Source organism: Melospiza melodia, chromosome 24 (assembly GCF_035770615.1).
Source record: "Melospiza melodia melodia isolate bMelMel2 chromosome 24, bMelMel2.pri, whole genome shotgun sequence".
In the NCBI taxonomy this organism is placed as follows: Eukaryota; Metazoa; Chordata; class Aves; order Passeriformes; family Passerellidae; genus Melospiza; species Melospiza melodia.
Window position 1 is genome coordinate 3,661,420 of NC_086217.1, and position 22,252 is coordinate 3,683,671.

At 43.5% G+C, this 22,252-nt stretch overlaps 1 protein-coding gene across 3 annotated transcripts in view; it reads right to left on the reverse strand.

Annotated features, from left to right (window-relative positions):
* Positions 1-2,158: 2,158 nt before the first annotated feature.
* LOC134428842 (peroxisomal acyl-coenzyme A oxidase 1-like) overlaps positions 2,159-22,252 on the reverse strand; it is a 71,066-nt gene continuing 50,972 nt past the window's right edge. Inside the window, exons 6-18 of one of the 3 annotated variants that reach the window (XM_063175841.1) lie at positions 21,800-21,955; positions 13,025-13,185; positions 11,240-11,347; positions 10,638-10,757; positions 9,369-9,484; positions 9,014-9,183; positions 8,550-8,712; positions 7,678-7,868; positions 6,580-6,759; positions 5,859-5,964; positions 5,630-5,773; positions 4,646-4,852; positions 2,159-3,696 (exon numbers count right to left, since the gene is read on the reverse strand). In XM_063175841.1, the coding sequence (XP_063031911.1) occupies positions 3,646-3,696; positions 4,646-4,852; positions 5,630-5,773; positions 5,859-5,964; positions 6,580-6,759; positions 7,678-7,868; positions 8,550-8,712; positions 9,014-9,183; positions 9,369-9,484; positions 10,638-10,757; positions 11,240-11,347; positions 13,025-13,185; positions 21,800-21,955 (1,873 nt within the window). In that variant the 3' untranslated portion in view covers positions 2,159-3,645. Of the gene's footprint in view, positions 3,697-4,645; positions 4,853-5,629; positions 5,774-5,858; positions 5,965-6,579; positions 6,760-7,677; positions 7,869-8,549; positions 8,713-9,013; positions 9,184-9,368; positions 9,485-10,637; positions 10,758-11,239; positions 11,348-13,024; positions 13,186-16,087; positions 16,249-21,799; positions 21,960-22,252 lie in introns of all 3 variants that reach the window. The other 2 variants (XM_063175843.1, XM_063175844.1) reach the window with 2 other exon arrangements.

Below are 22,252 nucleotides of genomic sequence, written 5' to 3' on the forward strand. Positions count from 1 at the left end.
CATCCTCCAAAAACTTGAGAGACCCCAGGGGAATGCCCCATGGCCTCTCCTTTCATTGAAATAAAGCCAAAAAAGGGCTCCTCTGTCTCCTTTTTGCATGTAAACCTCTGGTGTTTGTGGATTAATTTTCCTAACAGTTGTTATATTGTAAAAGGGGTTAAAAGAGTAGTTATAAGAAATTACACCTCAGTAAAGTGCAGGACCCCCCAAGCGAAATGAGCCAGCCTGGACAGAACTGTAATGGGCAATTGAGCACCTTAAACCTTCATGCAAATGAAGGATCCAAACAGAAACCAATCCAGAGGGACAAAAAACAGGATAAAAAGGGGGATCTGACCCAGGGAAGCTGTGCTGTTCCCCTGGAGCATCGGGGCCATCGCTGCTGAGCAGCGCCGGCGCTGCTCCATCCTTGAGGGAAGGCCCCGGCCCCCTTGCTTTGGGCCTTTCTTTTTATTATAATAAATGCTGAAATCACTTCAGTGCCGGGAGCCTGCTCTCTTGTTTAACATGTACTGTTAGTTTGGTTGTTATATTGTAAAAGGGGTTAAAAGGGCAGTTATAAGAAATTACACCTCAGTAAAGTGCAGCACCCCCAGTGAAACGAGCCAGCCTGGACAGAACTGTAATGGCCAAGCAAGGCCTTCAACCTTCATGCAAATGGAGGACACAAACAGAAACCAATCCAGAGGGACAAAAACAGGATAAAAAGGGGGATCTGACCCAGGGAAGCTGTGCTGTTCCCCTGGAGCATCGGGGCCGGCACTGCTCCATCCTTGAGGGAATGCTCCTGCTCGGCCCAGGCCCCCTTGCTTTGGGCCTTTCTTTTTATTATAACAAATGCTGAAATCACTTTAGCACTGGGAGCCTGCTCTCGTTTTTAACACGTACTGTTAATTTGGTTGTTACATTGTAAAAGGGGTTAAAAGGGCAGTTATAAGAAATTACACCTCAGTAAAGTGCAGCACCCCCCAAGCCAGCCTGGACAGAACTGTAATGAGCCAATCAAGCGCCTTAAAAACCTTCATGCAAATGGAGGATACAAACATAATCCAATCCAGAGGGACAAAAACAGGATAAAAAGGGGGATCTGACCCAGGGAAGCTGTGCTGTTCCCCTGGAGCATCGGGGCTGGCACTGCTCCATCCTTGAGGGAACGCTCCTGCTCAGCCCAGGCCCCCTTGCTTTGGGCCTTTCTTTTTATTATAACAAATGCTGAAATCACTTTAGTATCCCTTGCTTTGGGCCTTTCTTTTTATTATAACAAATGCTGAAATCACTTCAGCACCGGGAGTCTGGTTCCGTTTTTAACAGCTTGGCACTGAAATTGTTCCTGCACCTCAAGAGGCTCAGCACTTGTGGAAATGGCACCATCGTGTTGATGGAAAGGTGGATGAGGCTGCAGGGCAGAGTTTAAACACTGTTTGCTGACTCTGAGAAACAGCAAACCACGCCAGGTGTGGCATTCAGGCATTGTCACCAACCACAGCAAGGTGAGAAGTGTACAAAATCCTCACCAACAGCAAGGAAGGAAAGTGTTTCCCAATACATCAAAATACAAACCTGAAAACAACTCTCCTTCTCTCTGTTTCCATTTCTCCAAAAATGAAAGGAAAACAACTGTGAATTGAGGCTGCTGCTGCCCAGTCCCATGGTCACACCTTGCTGTGGGCACTGATCAGCCTTTGCTGCTGTTGGAGCTGCAGTGACACCGAGCAAACGCCACAGCCAGCCCTGCTCTGTGCCAGCTGTGCCTCCCTGGGGCTGGGGCAGCAGGATGGGATCCCCTGGGATGGGACAGGAATCCCCATGGCATCCCCACAACACTGCAGAGCAAAGCCAGGGAGGTCACACTATATAAAACACCAAAATCCAGCTAATTTAGGGTCTTCTCAATACTTCATTCCCATTAATTTACATGAGATCCACTCAAGGCAGTGTGTGCAAAGAAAGACATTTTGTCTGAAAACACATTTTTTGTAATTTATTAGATCTGTACACAGCTAGTGCTGTTCTCATTAGCATATTTTTAACCTTTTAACCTCCATCCCCCCCTCCCCAGGCCAGCAGCCTGTTCCACTGGACACAGGGAAGGCAGAGCCCTCAGCCTCCTCTGGCATCCTGAACTTCCACAGGACCCGAAACACTCGGCAGCCAAAAGGCAAGTTTGATTAGTTTATTTAAAATTAAACATTTCTTTCTGTTCAGCTACTGCATGTGGAGCCAAACCTTGTGTCTGATCATTGTTAGTGCCAGAAAACTGATTCAAAATTAGAGACTAACAGAGCCCAAAGCTGCAGAGAAGCAGCTTCTCAGGTGTTGCCTCAGAACTGCAGGATTTGGGTTCATGCTGAAGCTTTTAACAATTTTAAGCTCAGAGCTGCCCTTCTCTAGTGTGAAAAGGTTTTATGGTTACTGGACATGTTACTGGTGTGGAAAAGCAGCAATGATTTTGCTTGGTTGTAGCTGCTGCACTGATTTCCCTGGGCAGCAGGATGTTCTCCTCCAAGCTGATTTCTTCCTGTTCCATCAGACAGCACCGTGCAAGGCCCAAGTCGGTATCAAAACAAAATTAGGCAAATCAGAGAAAGCTCCTTGGAAATGCATGGGCAGGAAAAATAATTAAAAAATCTGGACACTTCACTTGGGATTGTCATTTTCTTGACAAATGCCTTTAAAAAGCCAGGACAACATCCCGGAAAAATCAGAAGACCTGAGGACATTGGTCAAAACTGACTTCTGCCCTCCAATACTGGCTTCATCATTCCAGGTCAAATTTGCAGTTTTTACCACTACATGTGGTTTTTTCTCCACCAAATCAACATAAGTAACATTTGTAAAGTGCTTCAAGATAGTGCTTGAAAATGCTAAGAGTGAAAAGAGGGGCAGAACATCTGTTATCAGCACCCAGCTGATTACTGTGAGTTGGTTTTATCCTCAGAGCAGCATCACTATGTTCTCCTTTGACCTCCTATTAACCAAGAGCTGGCACAAAGGCAAAAGGAGTTTGTGCAGGGCAGTGAAAGAAGCAAAACAAAGGAAACACGAGGATTTCTTCTGGAAAGAGGCCTGAAGCAGAGCTCCAGAGAAGGATGGGTATTTACTTCCCAGATCCATCAGGAAAACACACACAGACTCACATGCACAGAGCTCTGCAGGAGGCTTCACACAGCACAAACATTGGCCAAATGAGGAGAGAGGTGGGGCTAATTTAACAAAAAATAAAAATAAAAATTGAAAAATCAAGACACTGATGCTTTTTTTGAGGGGAGGACATAACTGCTCACCAGAAGCTACTGCCTGAGGGCTGTCAACTATGTCATAGTGAAGCCCTGCCACCTTTTCCAGTTGACAGGAACTTCTCTCTAGTTAGCAGCTTCACAAACACAATCCTTGTATAAATCCATAAAGCTTTCCCAGATTTTTAAAAGGTTAATTTTACCATTATAATTGCACTTTAAAAACAGGCATCAATCCCTATGCACTCTCCCCAAACACCTCCTCACCTAAAAGAGGAAAGAAAGGCTACAATTATTCACTGTCCTACAGCTACAGGATTCAAAGGTTTGATTTAGGTGCCTGAAGGAAGGATGCAAACACCCACTTTTCAGGGCAGGGCCAGAGTGCATTTTAAAAAACCTGCAGGCTTCACAGCTTGGCTTGCATTGGCTTCAGGTGTTTGTGGAAAGATTCATGAACCTGCAGGACAAGACGACAGAGGTTACAAGATCAGATTTGATCTTTGAAACAGTTTTACCTCCTCACATCTTGCAGTGTGTTTGTATACTAAGAATATTTGAATCAGAGGCACTTTGGAGATTTAAGAACAGCCAGATAACTTCTATATTTCAGGCTCTACGTGATAGAAAGCATGAGGATATAAAAAGCAGCCTGCTCACTACCTTTCCTTTAAGAAAGAAATGTAAAATTTATATCCATACTATTGTTTGGCATTTTAATTACAAGAAAACTGGTTCAGGTTTCCTAAGGGGCTGTAATGAAGCTCCTAAGCCCCACTGACTTCAGAAGTACAGAACACTGAGCAAACTGTGGGATTTAACTGCAGCTGCAGTCTCTGGCAGCCCATTGCAGGAGACACAGTCTGCCCTCATCAAATAAAGGCACCAGGAAACAGGATTTACTATTCTGGCTGATGAAGCAGGGACACTTCAGTTTATTTTAGCTCAGCTGCAGCTCCAATCCTAGGCCAGATATACAACATCTGACGCCTAAATACTACAGGGTAACAGTTTATTTTCTCCTCCACTCACTGCTAGGGCCTGAAGAGTGGAAGATTTGCCAGAAAATGGGCAAGGCTTCCACAGCTACTGTCACTAAACAGAATTAACAGCAAGTGAGAATTGCTTTTGAATTCACTGAAATACTTCAGTTGTTTCTCTGTGGAGTGCATAATTTCCTCCCTCAACTGAGAAGCTCAAGAGATCCCACAGGGATGAATGCAAGGTACACCTGGGAGAGAAAACTACAGAGAGCAAACTGAAAGTAGATTGTTAGTTTTGGTCCATTACTACTCGTGACTTTTCTCCCCACTTCCTCAACAACCTGCTGAGATCACTGAGCACAATTAACAACCCTAAACTGAGTTATTTCTTTGGGCATGTGAGAAGAAGAAGAGAGGTTTCTTTACCTGTGTTTTGTTCAGTGGGGATTTCTTTGCCCACTCAAACATGTTCTCGTAGACGTTGCCATCGTAGCGGCCGAGCACAGAGCCCAGGTGGACATCATGGAAGTCAAAGGAGTCCACCAGTGCCACTGCATTGGGACGAATGACAGCCAGGAGCTCCTTCACCTGCTGGTTCACCTGGGTTATCTGGGCACTGCTCAAGATACCAGCCTTGAGAGAGGAAACAAGCATTACACAAGGCACAGATCCTTCCCTTCCCCAAGGTCTCACACAGGTCAGCTTTCCCACACACAAAAACGCAGCAGTTCGGTTTTCTAAGTAATTAAATTGGCAATTTGCCACAGTGCACAAGCAGAAGGAGATGCCCTCCATATTGCCCAGCTATTATTCCTGGATGGGAGATTCACTCTGTGAGTACCTGTAAGTTAACTGTAGCAACAAGTTTCCTTGGAGAATATGCATATAAGGGTATTAAACTGTGCCTGACTTCAGGGAAATTTTTAGTAAGCAGCAAAGAGGAAAATGGGAAGACAAAACATATCATGTCTGCCAGAAGAGCAAACAAAACACTGCTGCACAAATGCATTCTCAAACTGACAGAAGAACAGAAAAAAAAACAATGCCTGACAGTGTAAAGCCATTAACTGAAGGATGGGTTAGAATTTGGAGCACAAGATCCCCTTTCAGGGTTATTAGCTGTGAGCACATCTAACTGCAGCTCCTTTATTAATTCCTTGGTTTTTAAGACACAGCAGCTGGTCACCAACTGGAAACCATTTCAGCTAAGCCTCAGCACATGCCTGGTTTCCATTTATCACAAGGGAAACCTACAAGAGCCTTCCAGCAGGCTGGCACTGCTAATGACCCTCTGACAACCAACAGCCAAGAACTTACACCTCTAACATCCACACAGCTTGGCATTTAAAGCACATTTGCAAGCAGTGAACCTGGCTTCAGAGATTTGGAGTGCTGGAGGAAGGCACCAACCTGCAGGAAGTCTCCTGCGTTCCTGCTGATGCCGAACAGGGCGTACAGGAGGCACAGCTCGGTCAGCACCGCGCGCACGGCGGCGTCACCCACCTCAGCCAGCTTGGCTGTGAACAGCTTCACCACCACGTAGTGACAGTGGGCCTGCAGGAACCAAACAGGCTCAGTCAGGGACACAGAAACATCAGCAGCTCTCACAGCATGTTTCTTGAGCAGGCACATCACTGACCTCTGATGCCCGCACAAGATCAACAGAAGTTCTGTTCCAGGCGTCCTCCTTGCTCTTTCTGTGGGCCAGCTCAGCTTGCAGATTCTTTGCTGCAGATTCTACAAGCCTGTTTCACACGAGGAAGAAAAACAGTTTAATAATAACACCACATTAACAGGATGACATACACTGAATCCACACATGTCAGTCATGGCACATGAGCTCAGAATTTTTCTCATGTGCCGTGAATGAAGACAGTGACTGGAGTGACAAGTTGTGCCTCTGTAACACCAGTAATCACTGCTGCAGCTACAATACAGCTACAGAGGGGTAAGAGGACTTCTGACAGCACACATGTGGTGCTTCAATACCTACTCACAAACAGGTGTCTGTTCTACTCTCCCACTTCCCTCACAATGAACTTTAATATCAGGAATGTTTCTCTCCAGAGAGATCTCTGAGTAGTTTGGTATTTGTAAGTTTGAATATACTTTACACATAAATAAGAAAAAGATACATCACAAAGGATTGAGGAGCAGAGTAACCAGGCTATGGGCAGGCTGTGAGCAACCTCAAAGCCCTTAACCCTGACCCCAACCCAGTAAAGTGTGTCACTTCCTGAAAGCAACACACAGATCAAAGCTTTGCCAGCCACACCTCGAGAACCCAGCACAAACAGGGCAGTGCATCACCACCACCTCACCCAGTTTTTCTTGGCTCAGCCCAGTCAGTGTGAGCTCACCGGGCAGCACGTGACTTGTAGGCCTCCACCAAGCTGGTGGGGTCGTTGATCCTCACGGTGACAGTCCTGGCAGCCACGTGCTGGGGCTGGATGCGCTGCCTGGAGAGGTCGTTCAGGTAGGACACCATGCCACTGACCTGCTGGCCAGAGGTAACCTGGGTGTAGCTTTTCATAAGGAACCTGAAAAGAGAGACAGCAGATGGCAGCAGCTCTTACTCATGAGCTGTTTGAATGGACAAAAGTCATCTCACTGAGGCTCAGGCTAGAAAGTTTATCTGTCAAAAATGGGGCAGGGGACAGAAACATGACACCACTTTTGTGCTAATACAGACGCTTCTGCTCTTTAGTTTGTCACCAAATTCACTGCAAATAAAAGACCCCTCAACACCAATTTAGTGTTAAGAAGGGCATCATTTATTACAGGTGTCTGGTTGCATGGGGTGTTGCTTTCTGATGCAAGGCGAGGCGACCTGGTTCTGAGGAAACGGCACGGCGACTCACTGCTTAGGGTCACTCGGGCCAAGAACACACGCAGGCACCAGTATGGTGGACGGTTCAAGACCTTTATTGTCTCGTCGGGTTTTATACTGGGAAAGATTTTTTTCTACGTCAGGGGGGTCTTACCCTACTGTAATTGGTTAGTAAGGAGTCAAAAGTTACTAATGTTAGGGGGGACAACATTCTTGGGTGATCTTTTATCACTAGGCGTTAGGGGGAGAGGAATTCTACTGCTTTCCGTGACATCGCGAGATTTTCCGAGCGCCTGACCCTATCTACTACAATGGGGATAACTCCTACTTGTGTGCATGTGATTTTTTACAAGTGTGTTGCTTACATACAGTCACTACATGCATATTATAATTAACTCATTACCATAAAACCTTCCCCACGTTCCCAGATTGAGTCCTTGTTTTGGCTGTAGCTGCATTCCTAAGCCAGGTGTCTCCCCCTTATCTCCCAAGCGTCCTTGCTGGGATTCTGTTTCTCCGACCAAAGTTACACAGACACAGCAGAAATCCAATTAACCCTTTTGGTACCAACTCCAGCCACAAGGACCATGAAGAGAGGCTGGAACATGCCTGTGCAGAGCTCCCATACCTGGCAGTCTGCAGCATCATGACAGTGTTCTCCCCCTCGTAGGTGCAGGACGGGGTGAAGGTGACATAGATGTCAGGAATGCCACTGCAGCGGGAGTAGCCGTGCCCGCCGCACGCCATCCGACACTCCTCAATGCCAGCGTTGGCAGTCCAGGAGGTGAACGCCTTCAGCCCCGCTGTCAGGGCGTGCAGCTGAGGGGAAACAGCAAAGCCAGCTTTATTTTCCACTCTTAGCTTGCACACATACATGTTAAGGACTCCCAGAAAAAGAAAAGTGGAGTCAACACCATTCTTGTGCTGTTCCACAGGTTTTTGTTTTTCTTGAAGGAAGTCTTTCCTGAGCCAAATATTTATATGAAAACCTTGTACATGGAAAGACTTATTTTAAGTCTTTAAGCCTTCTGCCCCTACACATTTTATGTACAAGACTGTTTTCAACTGCCCATTGTCACACGCCCTAACAGCAAATTAACATTTTACAAGCCTAACCCCTCAGTACAGTACTGACACTTTCATCAACAAGCCTATTCTACCCTAGGCACCTGGAAGAACAATGAAGAAGTTACAGCACAAGCACAAGACCAGTCTTAACTCCCAAACAGTACTCCATCATTCCTGGAAATGCACCTTTTGAATAAAAATATATTCCCAGTAGCTTTCTCACTGTGCATTACTCCCTGTTTTTATATAGTGCTAAATTAATAGAGCAAATAAATGTCACCAGCATATTCTGGACTGGGGGGCTTCTGAAACTACAGAAATAGAAGACATCTCATGAGTGAAAGCCAAAAAGGTTCAATGACTCTTTTTCCAAGCTGTTTAGAAACCTCACACAAATTCAACCAACACACTGGTTTCCAGAGGACACAGTACCTCTGGCAGCTCACTGAGGTCCCCCTTGCTGATGTCCCCATTGATACGATGATAGGTGTCCTTTATGTAGGCTCCCACAAAATGGAAGGCGTATGCTGTTGCCAGGAGAGGAAAGAGTTTGTATTGCTGGGTCTGATAATCCAGGATCTGGGGTTCTGGTTCCCTGGAGCAAAACACAGATGAGTCAGCATGTCAGTGGTAGCAGCCTGCTGCAGAAATCCCACTTATCCCTACTCTAACTAAGTTCACCATCCATATCAAGTCAGACTCTCTAATACCATCCAGCAAAAGCCTCTGGCAGGGGAGGACATTCCAAGAATGAAAGATTATGCACTCCCCAGGACAAACACTGTTTTGAAACCATACTGAATGTCAAAGCAAGTATCAGTCACAGCTCCCATTCCTCCCAGTAGTTCAGAATTTTCCCTCAGCAGTTTGGGCTGCTCTGGGTCTCCTGCCCTCACCCTGGCTTCAGCTCAGACTGGTGTCTGACGGCGCTGTAGCGGATGGCGATGGTGCAGGCCCGGGACAGCGAGCGAGCAGAGTCACCCACGATGAGGGAACGGATGAACACCATGGTCCCATAGGTCAGCTTGTCACTGACTGGTTTCACATAGGTGCCATCTGGTTCAACCTGCCAAAAAATAAAAGATTTTAAAAAATACAGCCTGTCGATTTGTGAAGTTTCCTTCCTTTTACATGTTCACACTCAAAACCCATCAAGCTGCCACCCACAACCCTTTTGGTGCAGTGCTCAAACTCACAGGAGCATTCAGCAGGCCCATTTCTAACAGCAGATGCTGAAGCTCACTGCTTTACCTGGGCATATTTCATCAGCATGTTTTCCCGAGGAATTCGGAAGTTGTCCATTTTCAGGTAGCCATTATCCATTTCATCATAGCCAAACTTGGGGCCAATGTCACCCACTGTGATACCTGCCACAGACAAAGCCACTTGCATTGAGAAATAAACACTAAACAGCACACAAGAGGTTCAAGCCTTCTCCAATAAGGAGATTGGTTAGTTTTCTAGCAAGTCCTAGCAGTGTTATGAGTAAGAGTTAACAGGGACCTTAATCTCTTTGATGGAAAAGTGGTGTCCTGGTTTTGGCTGAGACAGAGTGAAATTATCTTCCCAGTGGCTGGTACAGTACTGTGTTCTGGATTTAGCACAAGAACAATGTTGATAACACACTTTTGGTTCAGCTGTGGCTGAGTTGCATTCGCATCAGACAAGGACTTTTCAATTTCCACACTGCCCCAACAGTGTGAGGCTGGGGGGACACAAGAAGCTGGCAGGTGACACAGCCAGGACAGCTGATGCCAGCTGGACAAAGGGATATCCCCCACCATGTGGCATCATGCTCAACAATAAAAATGGGTGAAGCCAGCTGGGGGGAATGACAGCTCTCTGCTCAGGGACTGGCTTGGCATCAGTCAGCTGCTGCTGAGCAATCACACAGTGATCACCTGCTCTGCATATTCTACTATTAATATTATTGTTGTTGTTGCTGCTGTTATTATTGTTGATTTCCCTTCCTTTTCTGTCCTATTAAATTGTCTTTATCTCAGCCTACAACTTTTACCTTCTTCACAACTCTTTCCCCCATCCCTCTGTGTGGAGGGATGTATGTGTTTAGCTGCCTGATCAGTTGAACCACAACAACTGGACATCAAAACATGGGAATCTCCATAACTTCCATGCAGCCCCACTATCCACTCACTGCATGAGCTGTCTATAAAGTTCATCCAGCTAAAGAGTGATGAAAGCTCTTCTTCCCCTATCAGAAAGCAGGATTGTGGAATGCATAGCTGGGACACACTGGGGCAGAATCAAATCCCAAACTAAACTTCACTGGGGCAGAATCAAATCCCAAACTAAACTTCACACTGAAGACCTGGTAGCAAAGATGGTTTAGTGGTAGTTCAGTTGTAAGAAAGACTCATTTAAACCCTGTGATCTACCAGCTGAATTCAGCTAACAAGCCACGGACTTTAACCAACACAGCAGGAAGTTTAACAAACACTGTATACAGTGAGAGAGAAAGAGATGTGATCTGTAATGCACTCCCTGAGTGTGAATCTGTACCTGGCAGAGGTTCATGTGTGCCCAGCTGCCTGATGGGGACAATGAAGGCGTGCAGGCCTTTGCACTGGCCCTGGGTGTAGAGCTGAGCCAGGACGATGGCGTGGTTCGACGTCTTCCCAACTGCAAGAGGAGCAGGACTCAGCACAGAAACACAGTCACACACACTCACACACTGAGTCTTTCTTCTGAGATAACCTCATTACATCATGCTCTAGAAAACCAGATTGACCCCACTGGATGTCACCCCAATTGGACAGATCTATGACAAAATGTTGCTCAAGTCAATGGAAGTTGAACAACACAATTTTCTGGACTATAAAACACTGAGTCCTTAGCACATCCGTCAGTGAAGCTGAAGAACCAGAAATAATTTCATAGAAGCAATCAAAAATTACACCAAATCCACAGTGTGAATGGTTCTGAGCAACAGTCCAGAGCACACAATGTTTAGCAGGCTCTGATAAGTCTGCTTGTTATGCAAGAGTGACTGGATTTCAGCCAACTCTTTGGATCAACTTTCAGCTATCACTCTGCAGATATAACACACACAGCATCACCTCCCTGAGTTACTCCATACATCTTCCAGATTTAGACACACTTACGTCCACCTGGCCACCACTTAATGGAGGTGACAGTGGGGCTGTTGAGGATGAACTCCTGTGTGGAGGGGTCATAAGTGGCTGTTGTTTCCAGGCCCCTGAGATGAGTCCCTGGAAACAAGCAAACACATTGTTTTGGCAGGAAGTCAGTCACAAAACAGAGATAAGGACAGAACTGGGCAATGGAAAGTGGAACTCCAGTAGTAATGTTTGAATTTTAATTTTGCTTTTAGGCTATATGTATAAAAAGCTAAATAGCAACAAATTAAGGAAGAACAAGTGAGGGTCAGACCATATTCTGGGACCGCCAAGTCTCAGAAAACATTGATTTTTTTCCCCAGTGGTCTAAGACTGGTTTTCCAAGCACCTCCAATCTGACACCTTTTTGCTATCACACACCAGAAGCCCTTTCTCATTCAAAATGTTCCACAGGAACACAGTCACCTGAATTTCACTAAAATGCAAAATAAAACCATCCAGTTCTCAGCCACAAGATGAAATAAACAGTGCCCATCCCCTCTCCATTCCCTCATCAAGCCTACAATCTCCTCACTTGATGGAGCTGATCTCCCAGAAGAGACCATCCATAGCTCCAAAAGAACAAGTAATGGCATGTGTATGCCAGGTGCTGATGCAGGTAGATGAAGAGACTACATAAAGATGGAGATAATTCCAGGAACAGTCTTTGTCTTCTGCCCTCAATGCTTCACTTCCCACACACCTGTCTCAGAGCAGTGGCACTGCCCCTGAATGCTTTAAAAACTCCCAAAATCCCCAGGCCTACTTGCTTAAACCAGACAAGCTGTGAACACTCCTGAGAGTCTGGACTGGCAGGGCAGGACAAGAGCTCCAGCAGGAAAAAGGAGATCACCTTGCAGCAGCCACGTTCCCAAAGCATGGAGGTAATGGCACATTTCCACAGGCAGCTCAACACAGACTCACTCTGCTGGCAAAGGATCTTCAAACCTCACTAGTTCCAAGAGATTCTCCTCAGACTTGCAGTTACTTTATGCTTCACACAGTCTCTACATTTCCCTTCAACACCAAGGTGAATCCTGCTCATTTTTAGAAAATAATTCTCATTTGCAACTCTGAGATGACCAAAATTAAAGTTTCCCAAGGCAGAATATCCTCCCTTTGAAACTTGAATTAGAAGTGTTGCAATCACAATACTGCTGGAGTTATCAAAATCCATTTCAAAGCTTGAAAGCAAAGGAATAGCAACGAAAAACAAAGTCAACATGAGACAGAGAACTCAAAAAGCCCAAAACATTTCACAGTCAGTTAAAAAGAACACATGGGAGTGAACTAAGGGGAAAAAGCTCCCCACAGAACATGAGCATTGGAACCAAGGTTAATCCTGAGGTGAACAAGCAACTCTTAATTTTTTGGCATCTCTTTCACCACCTCAAAGCTCTGTCCTTTTGTCTTTACACTGAACATTAATTAGAGCAAAGCAGAACTCCAATGGAAAGAACAGCAAGGGTAAAATGAACAGATGCCACCAAACTGCCAGCACCAGTGATGGGCATTAATGACACTGGTTTGAATGGCACAAGGAGCCATTCCTTACAGAGCTACACACATCCAACCCTCCCTTCAGAGGAAGAGGGAAGCAGCACATGGCATAATGCTCTATTAACCCTTGCAGAGGCTCTCCACCTTTCCCTAGAAGCACAGCAGGCTGTGTTAAACTGTGGGACACACACACACACTGCTCTAGCAGGCACAGGAATCCTCTGCACACAAAGGCATCGTCAGAAAGAGCATTTACTGAGGGTACTGTACCATGGCCCATCTCAGTCTGGGCATAAGTGCCAATGATCTCCAGGTTCCAGGCAGGCATGAAGAAGCGATCCTGCTGCTCTGGGGTGGCCTGGGTGAGGAGAGTGGGGAGGAACATGCCCAGGTGAAGGTCCAGAGGCTCAGGCCGTCCGCGGTGAACAAAGCTGCGAAGAATTGTCACGGGATGGGAGCGTGAAGGGAATGTTATGGGAGGGAAGCAAGCATGAGGATTCATGGTGGAGATTCAGGAAGAGACAAAAAGAAAAAAAAATGATTCACGTGTCAATCAGAATTCAGCAAGTGTATTTCAGAGAGCCAGAGCACTGTCCTTTTCTCAGGCTGAGTAATAAGAAATTGCACTCACTTTGAAATAAACATGCTGCAAGGCATTTCTCTGTAATCTTGCAGAAAGTGCATCTGCAACATTCTCCTATTTTTGATGCACTATGATTGATTAAAAAAAAGGATGAATCCAAACCAAAAGATGGACCAGACCTTCTGGTTTGAACATCAGAGAATCCCTACGTTCAATGGGCTGAGACAGTCAGCTGAGAATGTCAGTTTGTTGGAGATGTGATGTGGCTGAATGCAGTGTGCTTTCAACCAAATACAGAAAGTCCACCTTTGTTTGTTTGTTTTTGTTTTTTGTGGTTTTTTGTTTGTTTGTTTTGACATGTTTTGAAGGTAGAACCCTGTGGAAGTCCCAGTTTATTCAGCTAAACAAGTTGGATTTTCAACAAATATTACTTTTTTAAAAAAGACAAATCCTAACTGACTGTACTATTTACTCTAATTTTAAAAAATGAAATATCAGACACAATTAGTGTACATGGCATTTCAAATCAACTCCCTTCAACTTCAGCTATTTTAAAGAACTTTCTTAAAAGGACAGTGCTCTGTATGTGTAAGTCAAAGTTACACATGAACAACTTGGGAAGAAAGCCAACATTTTTCAATTTGTAAATCACCAGCTCAAATTATCTCCAATTAAACATACTGCAGTAGAATTACTTTTTCTTCATGTTCTGTCAAGCACCACTGTGAGGTAATTAAGTGGTCTATTAAGCTTTTCAATAAAAAGAATTAATTAATCATTCAATCTTAAAATATTGGCAGCTTTGAGTATTAAAATGGTGGTGATAGATTGAGGACAAGTACCTTCATCTGGCTCCTTTATGTATGAAATAAATTTAATTTTACTTTATATATATATATTTTTATAGATATATTTTAATATATATTTATATATATATAAACATTTAAATTATATGCATTATATAAGAGCACTGGTCTGAGCTTGGCTCAAACTCATCTGATATTCTTAGCAAAGTGATAACAATGCATCCTTGTGTCCTCTAAATACACATTAATATGAGCTGGTTCTGTCCCTAGGCCTTCCTAAGAACTGTTTTTTAATATTCTCAGACTCCTATAAATAAATTCAACTATCTAATAAACCCAGCAGCATGGTTTTCTAAGCTTTCTGACTGCACAGTGACTGATGGCCTACCATGAATACCAGATTTTAATGAGTTCAGTACTGGTGAGAAGTACTGAACAGCTAGAGCTGACAGCCAAAGAGTGACAAAAAAAAAAAAAAAAAAAAAAATCCTTATTTATCAGCAGTAGTTATAAACCAGGATTTTCACTTGTTTAATTTTCTGCCCTGTGCTATTTGTGTTTTTTCTTTCTTTGATTTTTTTTTTTTTTGAGAGACAAAGAGACTTCTTCACTATGAAAGAGGTTAAAATCAGCACAGGCTATCACACATATAGTCACCAAGAGAAAACTGAGTAACTACCCATCCAGGCCAGAGTTCAATTCAATAATCCTGAGGTCTGTTTCCCCATCACCAGATTTTAAACATCAGGATTAAATTAAGCAAAGCTCAGTGACAATTATTGCAGCAGCTTCACTGATGGAATACCAGCTACTCAACACTCACAGCAGGAATGCCAAATGTTTGCATTTTAATTATTCAGCAAATAGAGTATATCTATTTCACAGTATTCCATTTAGTGTCAAAATACCAATTTAACCATGAAACAACAAGAGAACTACAAGGAAATCAACCATCACCAGGCAAGAAAGTGCAATGATCTAATGTGAAATCAGAAGTAAAACCAATCACTGCAGTGTGGATGTGACTGATTTCAAGCAGCTGGTGTGAGAAAGCAAATAAGGCCAGCAGGCACTGATTGCTGCCATTCAGTTCTCTCTCAGCTCCTGGGGTTGAGCTGGGTTTGTTGAGCAGGACAGAGGACAGGGTTCTTCCACTGAGTCTTCCACAAATGTTTCAGCAGCTGTAACTGAGCAACCAGGCAGCTGCCATTGCCATCCAGCAGTGTCCAGACTTGACACTTCAGACTTTCCCACTTCAGATGCCAGCACAAGCACTGGAGTCTCTGTTTGTTAACTATTCTTGCTGGTACTTAACAGCCACAATTCCAGTTTCTGGGCCAAGAGACTGTTTTTTGATTCATTAAATGTTTTTCCATTTGAAGCAGTCAAAGTTGCTTTCAACAGCAGCAGGAATAAGATGGGGTTTTTTTTGTTGTAAACAAGACCTTGCCAGGAAGCTGTACATCTGGAAGAGAAGTGCCTGGGGCAAAGCATACCTGACTTTCAACCAGAACTCACAATCTCACCGTGCTCCACTGCTCCTGCAGGAATGCTCCTGACCTGTTTGTGCAGGCCAGCCATGCACTGAGGGCTCTGGCACACACGTCCCAAAATCAGGCAAAAGCAAAAACCACAGCACTGTTCATTGACACAGTCAACTGGTTCAAGTGAAATTCAGGTTCTCAGGGTTTAGAACAACCTCCTCATTTCAAAACAAAGGTAACAACTACCCGTGCAGAGATCAGCTAAGAGGTGCATTCTGGAAAAGACCAAAAGGAATCCTGGCATTGTCAGGATGTGAAATGAGGCGGCTGCCTGGCTACAGACATCAACCATTAACTGAGGAATTTTACCTTTCCCCTTTTGGACTGACCCAGGGAAGATGAAGAATTACCCACTGGAGTTAGAGCAGAGGTTACCCAGTGATCCCTGCAGGGAACTAACCATGTCCCATCTCGGTTTGGGCGTAGGTGCCAATTATCTTGACTCCACGGACCAGGGGCAGCCACTTCTCCTTCTGAGCAGCAGACGTTTGGGTCTCTATGGTTTTGTGAAACATGCTGAAGTGGAGACCCAAAGGTTCAGGAAAATTGCCCAAGCATGTTCTACAGGAGAGAAATAGAGGGATCTGGATCTCAGTCTTACTGTTAGCATGAACCTGAAAGGCTTTACCCCAATTGGAGCATAAGATAAATAATCTCTGCCTCATTCAACCTTTTTTTTTCTTTGTCCCACAAGCAACCTCCAAATGTGGAGGCATCATCAGCAATGCTAATGGGGAATCAGATGGTGTTTTCTTCACCCCATGAATCCTGCTGTTGCTATGTAACTGGAAAAAATATTATTCTACAAAGGTTCATGAGGAACTTGAAACTAAGGACATGAAAACCAAAATATTTTCTCCTCCATCTCTCAGGCTTTGTGGGAATAAATCCCACTGCTGCTGGTAGCCTACAACTAGGGCATTATTAGTTAGAAGAAATATGTATTAAAAATGAGAAGGTTTCTTTGGTGACTGAGCTCTTTTTGGACTAGCTCTGTATTGCCTGCAGCTGCTTCTATCAGTTGTGAGATCTGGAACTCACCTTCAATTAAAATTACCATTACATCTAGTGCTGGAAGGAATGGAAAGAAAAATCAGGCATTTTGGGAGAGCTTCACCAAAGCAGAAGTTATTTCATGAAAGAAAACTGTAATCATCTAGTAGCCACAATGCCAGGCAAAGCACATTCTCAATTAAAACATCTTCCCTTCAGCAGCTTGAACAGTTTCTTCATCTTCAATCTATTGTACACAAATGTTTATTCCATCTAAACTTAAAGTTAAAGGAGTTAAAAATGAGCCCTCTGCATAAATACCATAGGAGATGTTCTGCACACAGCTTGTCCATACAGCAGCATTTGTGACTGACATTTTGCACCATGCAGAGAGTAAATAATTGATAATTCAACAGCAGGTCCTGTACAGGCTGTGAAAACCAACCTTAGAGTGAGAGACAAAGCACCACTGGACTGCACATTGCCTGTTTTAAATGAACAAGACTAAAAGAGCCATGGATTTTTCCAGAAGCAAAACTATTGTGATCAAGTAATCTAATGCTGGTAATTAAACTGTGCTTTAAGCTGGTGTGGGTGCAGGTACAGTGTCTGAAGTTCCTAGAATTGAGGCACACAGTTCTTTCACCAAAAATACTCTTGCCTACAGCAGCAGTTACCAAAGCTGATGTTTTCAGGGTGACCAAGGGCTTAAAAATACTGCAAGGACATCAAGACAGAACTTTTTAACACTCTTGTGGTTTTCTAAGTAGGTCATTCTTTTAGCCCAGGACCTACAGAGCAACAGCAGCACCCTTTTCTCCCTCACTGCCTGCAGCACAATTATTGTGCACCTACTCCCTGGGCCCAAAAAGGACAAAACTGCAGGGAGAAAATGAGTGCTGACCTTGAAACATGAAGTTTCAAGGCTTGGGAAGAGTTTGAATGGGTCTTTGCATATTTTCAGCAGTCATTAAAAGATCTTGAGAAAAATGTGCAGCTCATGCTTTGCTGTTAGAAAAAATCAGGTCAGACACTGCTTCTTTGAAGGTAATGCTCCAGGAAACATCTCAGAAATCTTCTGAAAGGTCACACCAGCAACTTTCACTGCCTATGAGGAAGTTTAATCACAAGTGCCAGATACCTAATGATTGCTATTACCTTCTCTGACAGGAGGAAGACAACAGACATTCTACAAGTGGATGCTTTAACAGCCCTGTGTCATGATGTTTGTGTAGTAAATCATGCAGCATTTTAACAGCCTCTTGCATTAACTAAGTTTAAGTTTAATCACAAGTGCCAGATATCTAATGATTACTATCACCTTCTCTGACAGGAGGAAGACAACAGACATTCTACAAGTGGATGCTTTAACAGCCCTGTGTCATGGTCATGATGTTTCTGTAGCCAATTGTGCAGGGTTTTAGCAGCTTCTTGCATTAACTAAGCTGAAAGTTAAACTACAGCAGAAACTGTTCTTCTCTGCATACTCCACACTGAAGATTTAGGATTTCCTTAATGTGCCTTTTAACACCTTGAATGACAATGAGAGAGAGTCCTGTTTTCCTCAAACACAGGGCAAACAGAAGAGGTGCCAGCTGTGAAGGGAGGAACAACAGCTTTTCTTCCCTTCTGTTTCTTTCTCTGAACTCTTTACTGCTTTCCATTAAAATTTCATCACTCCCAGCACCTGGATTGGCTGTTCTCCAGTTCTGCTCTCTGCTCTGTGTAACAGTTCAATGACTCTGCTCCAAGACTGATGGTGGCAGTGACCACCTGATCAATGCCCAGCTGCTCTGAGGTCAGCCTTGCTACAACCACCAGTGTCACAATGAGCCTGCAGCTCCAAATGCACTTCTGGGAGAAGGCAGTGTTTAATATGTGCTTTGGCAATACAGACCTTCCCAGATTTCACAGCAACCAGTGCCACCCACACAGCAAAATGCACTTATGTGACAGCTGTGTCACTGGCTCAAGACAGAGGATGACAGAAGCAAAGCTGTGTGTTCAGAGGCTCCAAAGCCACAGGAAGAGCTGCAAAGCCATCCTCAGGCTGCAGAACTGGGTCACAGAACAGGGGCATTTACTTTATATTAGTTGTGTGCAAACTTTGCTGCTTTGGGCAGTTCTTGAAGTTACTCTTTCAAGGATGAGCATGAAGGGTCACCCCAGGGGAGAAGGAGCAAGAGCTGTGTTTGACCTGTGCTAACTGGGCTTCAGAGCTGGGCTAACAACTGCTCTGGCAATAAACTCCTGTTCCAGCTCTATCAAAGTAAGATTAAGCCAGACTCATTCACTCTGCATTAATTTAGTAGTGCCCATAGTAGAGTTTTTCTGCTTTGGTTTGCTCAAAGGTCCTAATGTAGAGATGTAAGAACAAATTCCAACAGGGAAAGTGCACATTCATGCAATGCTTATGAACACAGGAATCATCTGGTGACCAGCAGCTCTCAGATCTTCTCTTCTTCCGTGACCCAGTTTGTCTCAACTGCTTTTCACTTCTTTGTTTAATCCCATTTTCCTCAATGAAAGTCAATTAAAGTTGGAGGTGAATTAAAACTGAGCAGCTCTCTCTCTTCCAAGAGCATTGGAGCATTACACCAGAAACATTTCCCATTTTTCATGCTGACTTACATTTTGCAGCAGTTAGACTGTAAAATAAATCTGAAATATTGGCATTGTTTGGCTGATGGCCTTCAAAGCTGTAGTCACAACAGCTGCAACTGCAGTGTTGACATAGAAGAATTACTACATGAAAAGCAATTAAGTATATTTAATAGATCCTCTTATGATTTGGAGTCCAACAAAGCCCTTTGGAAACAGGAAGGAGGAGCATTCCCTTGAACATGTCACAGCAGCAGCAGCAATTGTTTAAGTATATCTTCAGGGCAGTGAAGGAAGCAGCATTTCTCCTCACCTACTCATAAATCAAGCTACAAAGTTGGTGAGTCATGTGCAAAGCTACCTAGAGGTGTTCTGGCACTTTAGGAAAGCTACAGGAAAAAAAATCTTTAAAATTGCAAATGTAAATCTGTCCCTGCCTTTTGGGGATAACTGACAAAATTTCTTAAGCTTCCATAAGTAGAAATGTCAATCCCAATAAATACAACTTGACATCTGAATCAAGGATGTCAGTCTATTTTATGAACTTCTTTTGAGGCATGTTGCAACACCATATCCATTCAGTTTTCAGTTTGGAAAAATGAATAAGCCCAAACCACTTTCTCCAGGTCACCTTTTGCATTAATGAAGTAATTTCCAGTTAGCACCAATTAGCATGTTTGGATATGGGATAGAAATAAACATAATTTTGTCAGTTGGGTGCAGTTCACCAAATCTAAAAAATCTTTACCACTCAGTAGGTGGGAAAGTGGGGACAGATGTTAAAATGCAAATGAAATCAAAGGATGAAAAAAGAATCCTTTCATTTAATCAATTTTTTAAGCAGCAGCAAGCCCACATCCTCCCTTGCCAACACCAGAGATTATAGTAAAGAAGTCATTTCAGAATATCAATAGTGTACAGTTCTTAGAGCAAACACTTCACCTTTAGGCAAGAAGTTTATGCACTGCTCTTCATTCTGTCACACATTATTACAGAAGAAATATGGCATATAAGATAAATAAAAAATGGCAGATACAATCAGTAACTGCAATTATATTTTGAAATCCTGAATGGTGGCAATTAGATTTTACCTTGGAGAAAAGTAAGCCTTTTTTATTGTTTCTGTTGGCTTTGGACTGTGAATTCTGACTAGTCACACCTGACCATTTATGCCATGTTAGATATGGAGGTACTAGTTGGTATCTGTATGAAATATTTATTACACTTTCATTCACTTAGGAATTGCTGAATCCAAAGTAAGCTTATGGAAAGACAAAACTAGAATCTCTCATTTGATTACTTCAGAAAAGTCTGTTTTCATATAATATTGTCACTTAATAATGGTACAAAAAGACAGAAAATTTGTTAAAATATTCCATCTGATAGATTGGATAGACTTTGCTGAATTTTCTCTGTAGAAACAAATAAATAAATGAAGAAACTTCCCCATCATTTTCAATAAACCCTGTGTTGGAAAAAAAATATTAACTTTGGCTGTGCAGCACCTGAATAATCCCTACTGTCATTGAGCTTGTTCCCTGTTATCACTGTCCTCCAATGATGATTTTTAAATTATTTACATGACTTCCATGAGAACTTTCATGACACAGGTCAGTGCAGACCATTTTCTGTGAAAGTAAAACCACAGTGGACAAGATGACTTCAATTTGCTAGTGCCAGGGGTCATGCCCTGGGGCCCATGACAGCTTTTCCACAAAACCAGTCACAGGGGGCTTGTGGCTCATTATTTAATCTGCCAGAGGATATATCCATGGGATTATGAGAGATTTCTAGATCTGTGTAACTTCTCTGTTATCAGTTTCTGTTTGATTAAATCAGAAAGAGTTTAACAGAATTAAGGGAAGAAATACATCAAGATCAGGAACTGAGTTCTAATTTCTTCTGGAAGGAATGAAAACTCACATGTAAAGGCAATCTTATTTTCATTAACTTCATCCAAAGGTGGTACTATCAGATAAACCAAAGGTCAGGTACAACAAAAAGCCTCTGGGTCAAAGAGAACCTCTGGAGCTTAGAGGAGGGAGCCAGAGCAGGGTGCTACACAAGAACTTATAAACCATCTTGGAATAGTTTCAAGTATCTCTGCAATGGGACTTTATTGGGCCTAAGTGCAAAGTGAAGTAATCAGCTTTTAGAGATTTCATTAGAAGCTGCAAACTCATCAGATCTATTCAGATTAAAAGTAATTCAGTATGATTTTTTTTATTCCTTTCTGGAAAAAAAAGTCTGACTTCAAGTTCTGTTTTTTAGTTTCTGCACCACACATACAGAAGAGCATATCATTGTTAATGTTGCATTTCTCTTAAAAAAAAAACCTAAGAAAACACAACATTAAGGAATTCAGGGTTTCATCTGAAGTTCACTGAAGCCAGACTCGAGTGGGCTTTATACAGGTCTTGAGCTTCCTTTAGACAACAAACACAGGAAAAAAGCACAACCCTAGCATCCTTGGTGATGACTGAAGTACAAGAAGCAAACTCTGGATCTTTTCAGGTACCTTTTAAACCAGTAGATCTCCTCGGGATCTGCAATTCCATATTCCCTTAGCTTCATCACCATCAAGGAGCTCTTCCTGATGGCTTGCTCATAGCGCTGGCTACGGGACAGGAAGTTCAAATCCTCGTGCTGGAAGTCGGGGTCATTAAGAACTAAGGCCTCTGGGGACAGAACAGGAGAGGAAAACAAACTCAGTTTCCACAAACCTCAGCAGGGGTTGGGCAACCACCCAGCATTTTACCTGCTCTACCTCAAGGTATGGGTATCAAAAAATTGTGAATAAAATGAGAGGTTAACGAAATGAGAATGAAATCAAAGCTCTTTGAGAGCTGCTGGCGCTCTCATTCCACACATAAACCCCATTCACAGTTCAAAGCCCTCTGGACTTGGCAGGAGGGCAATTCACTGATGTAAGACCAGCGGGGCCCTCAGCAACAGCCCCAGAGGCTCAGGC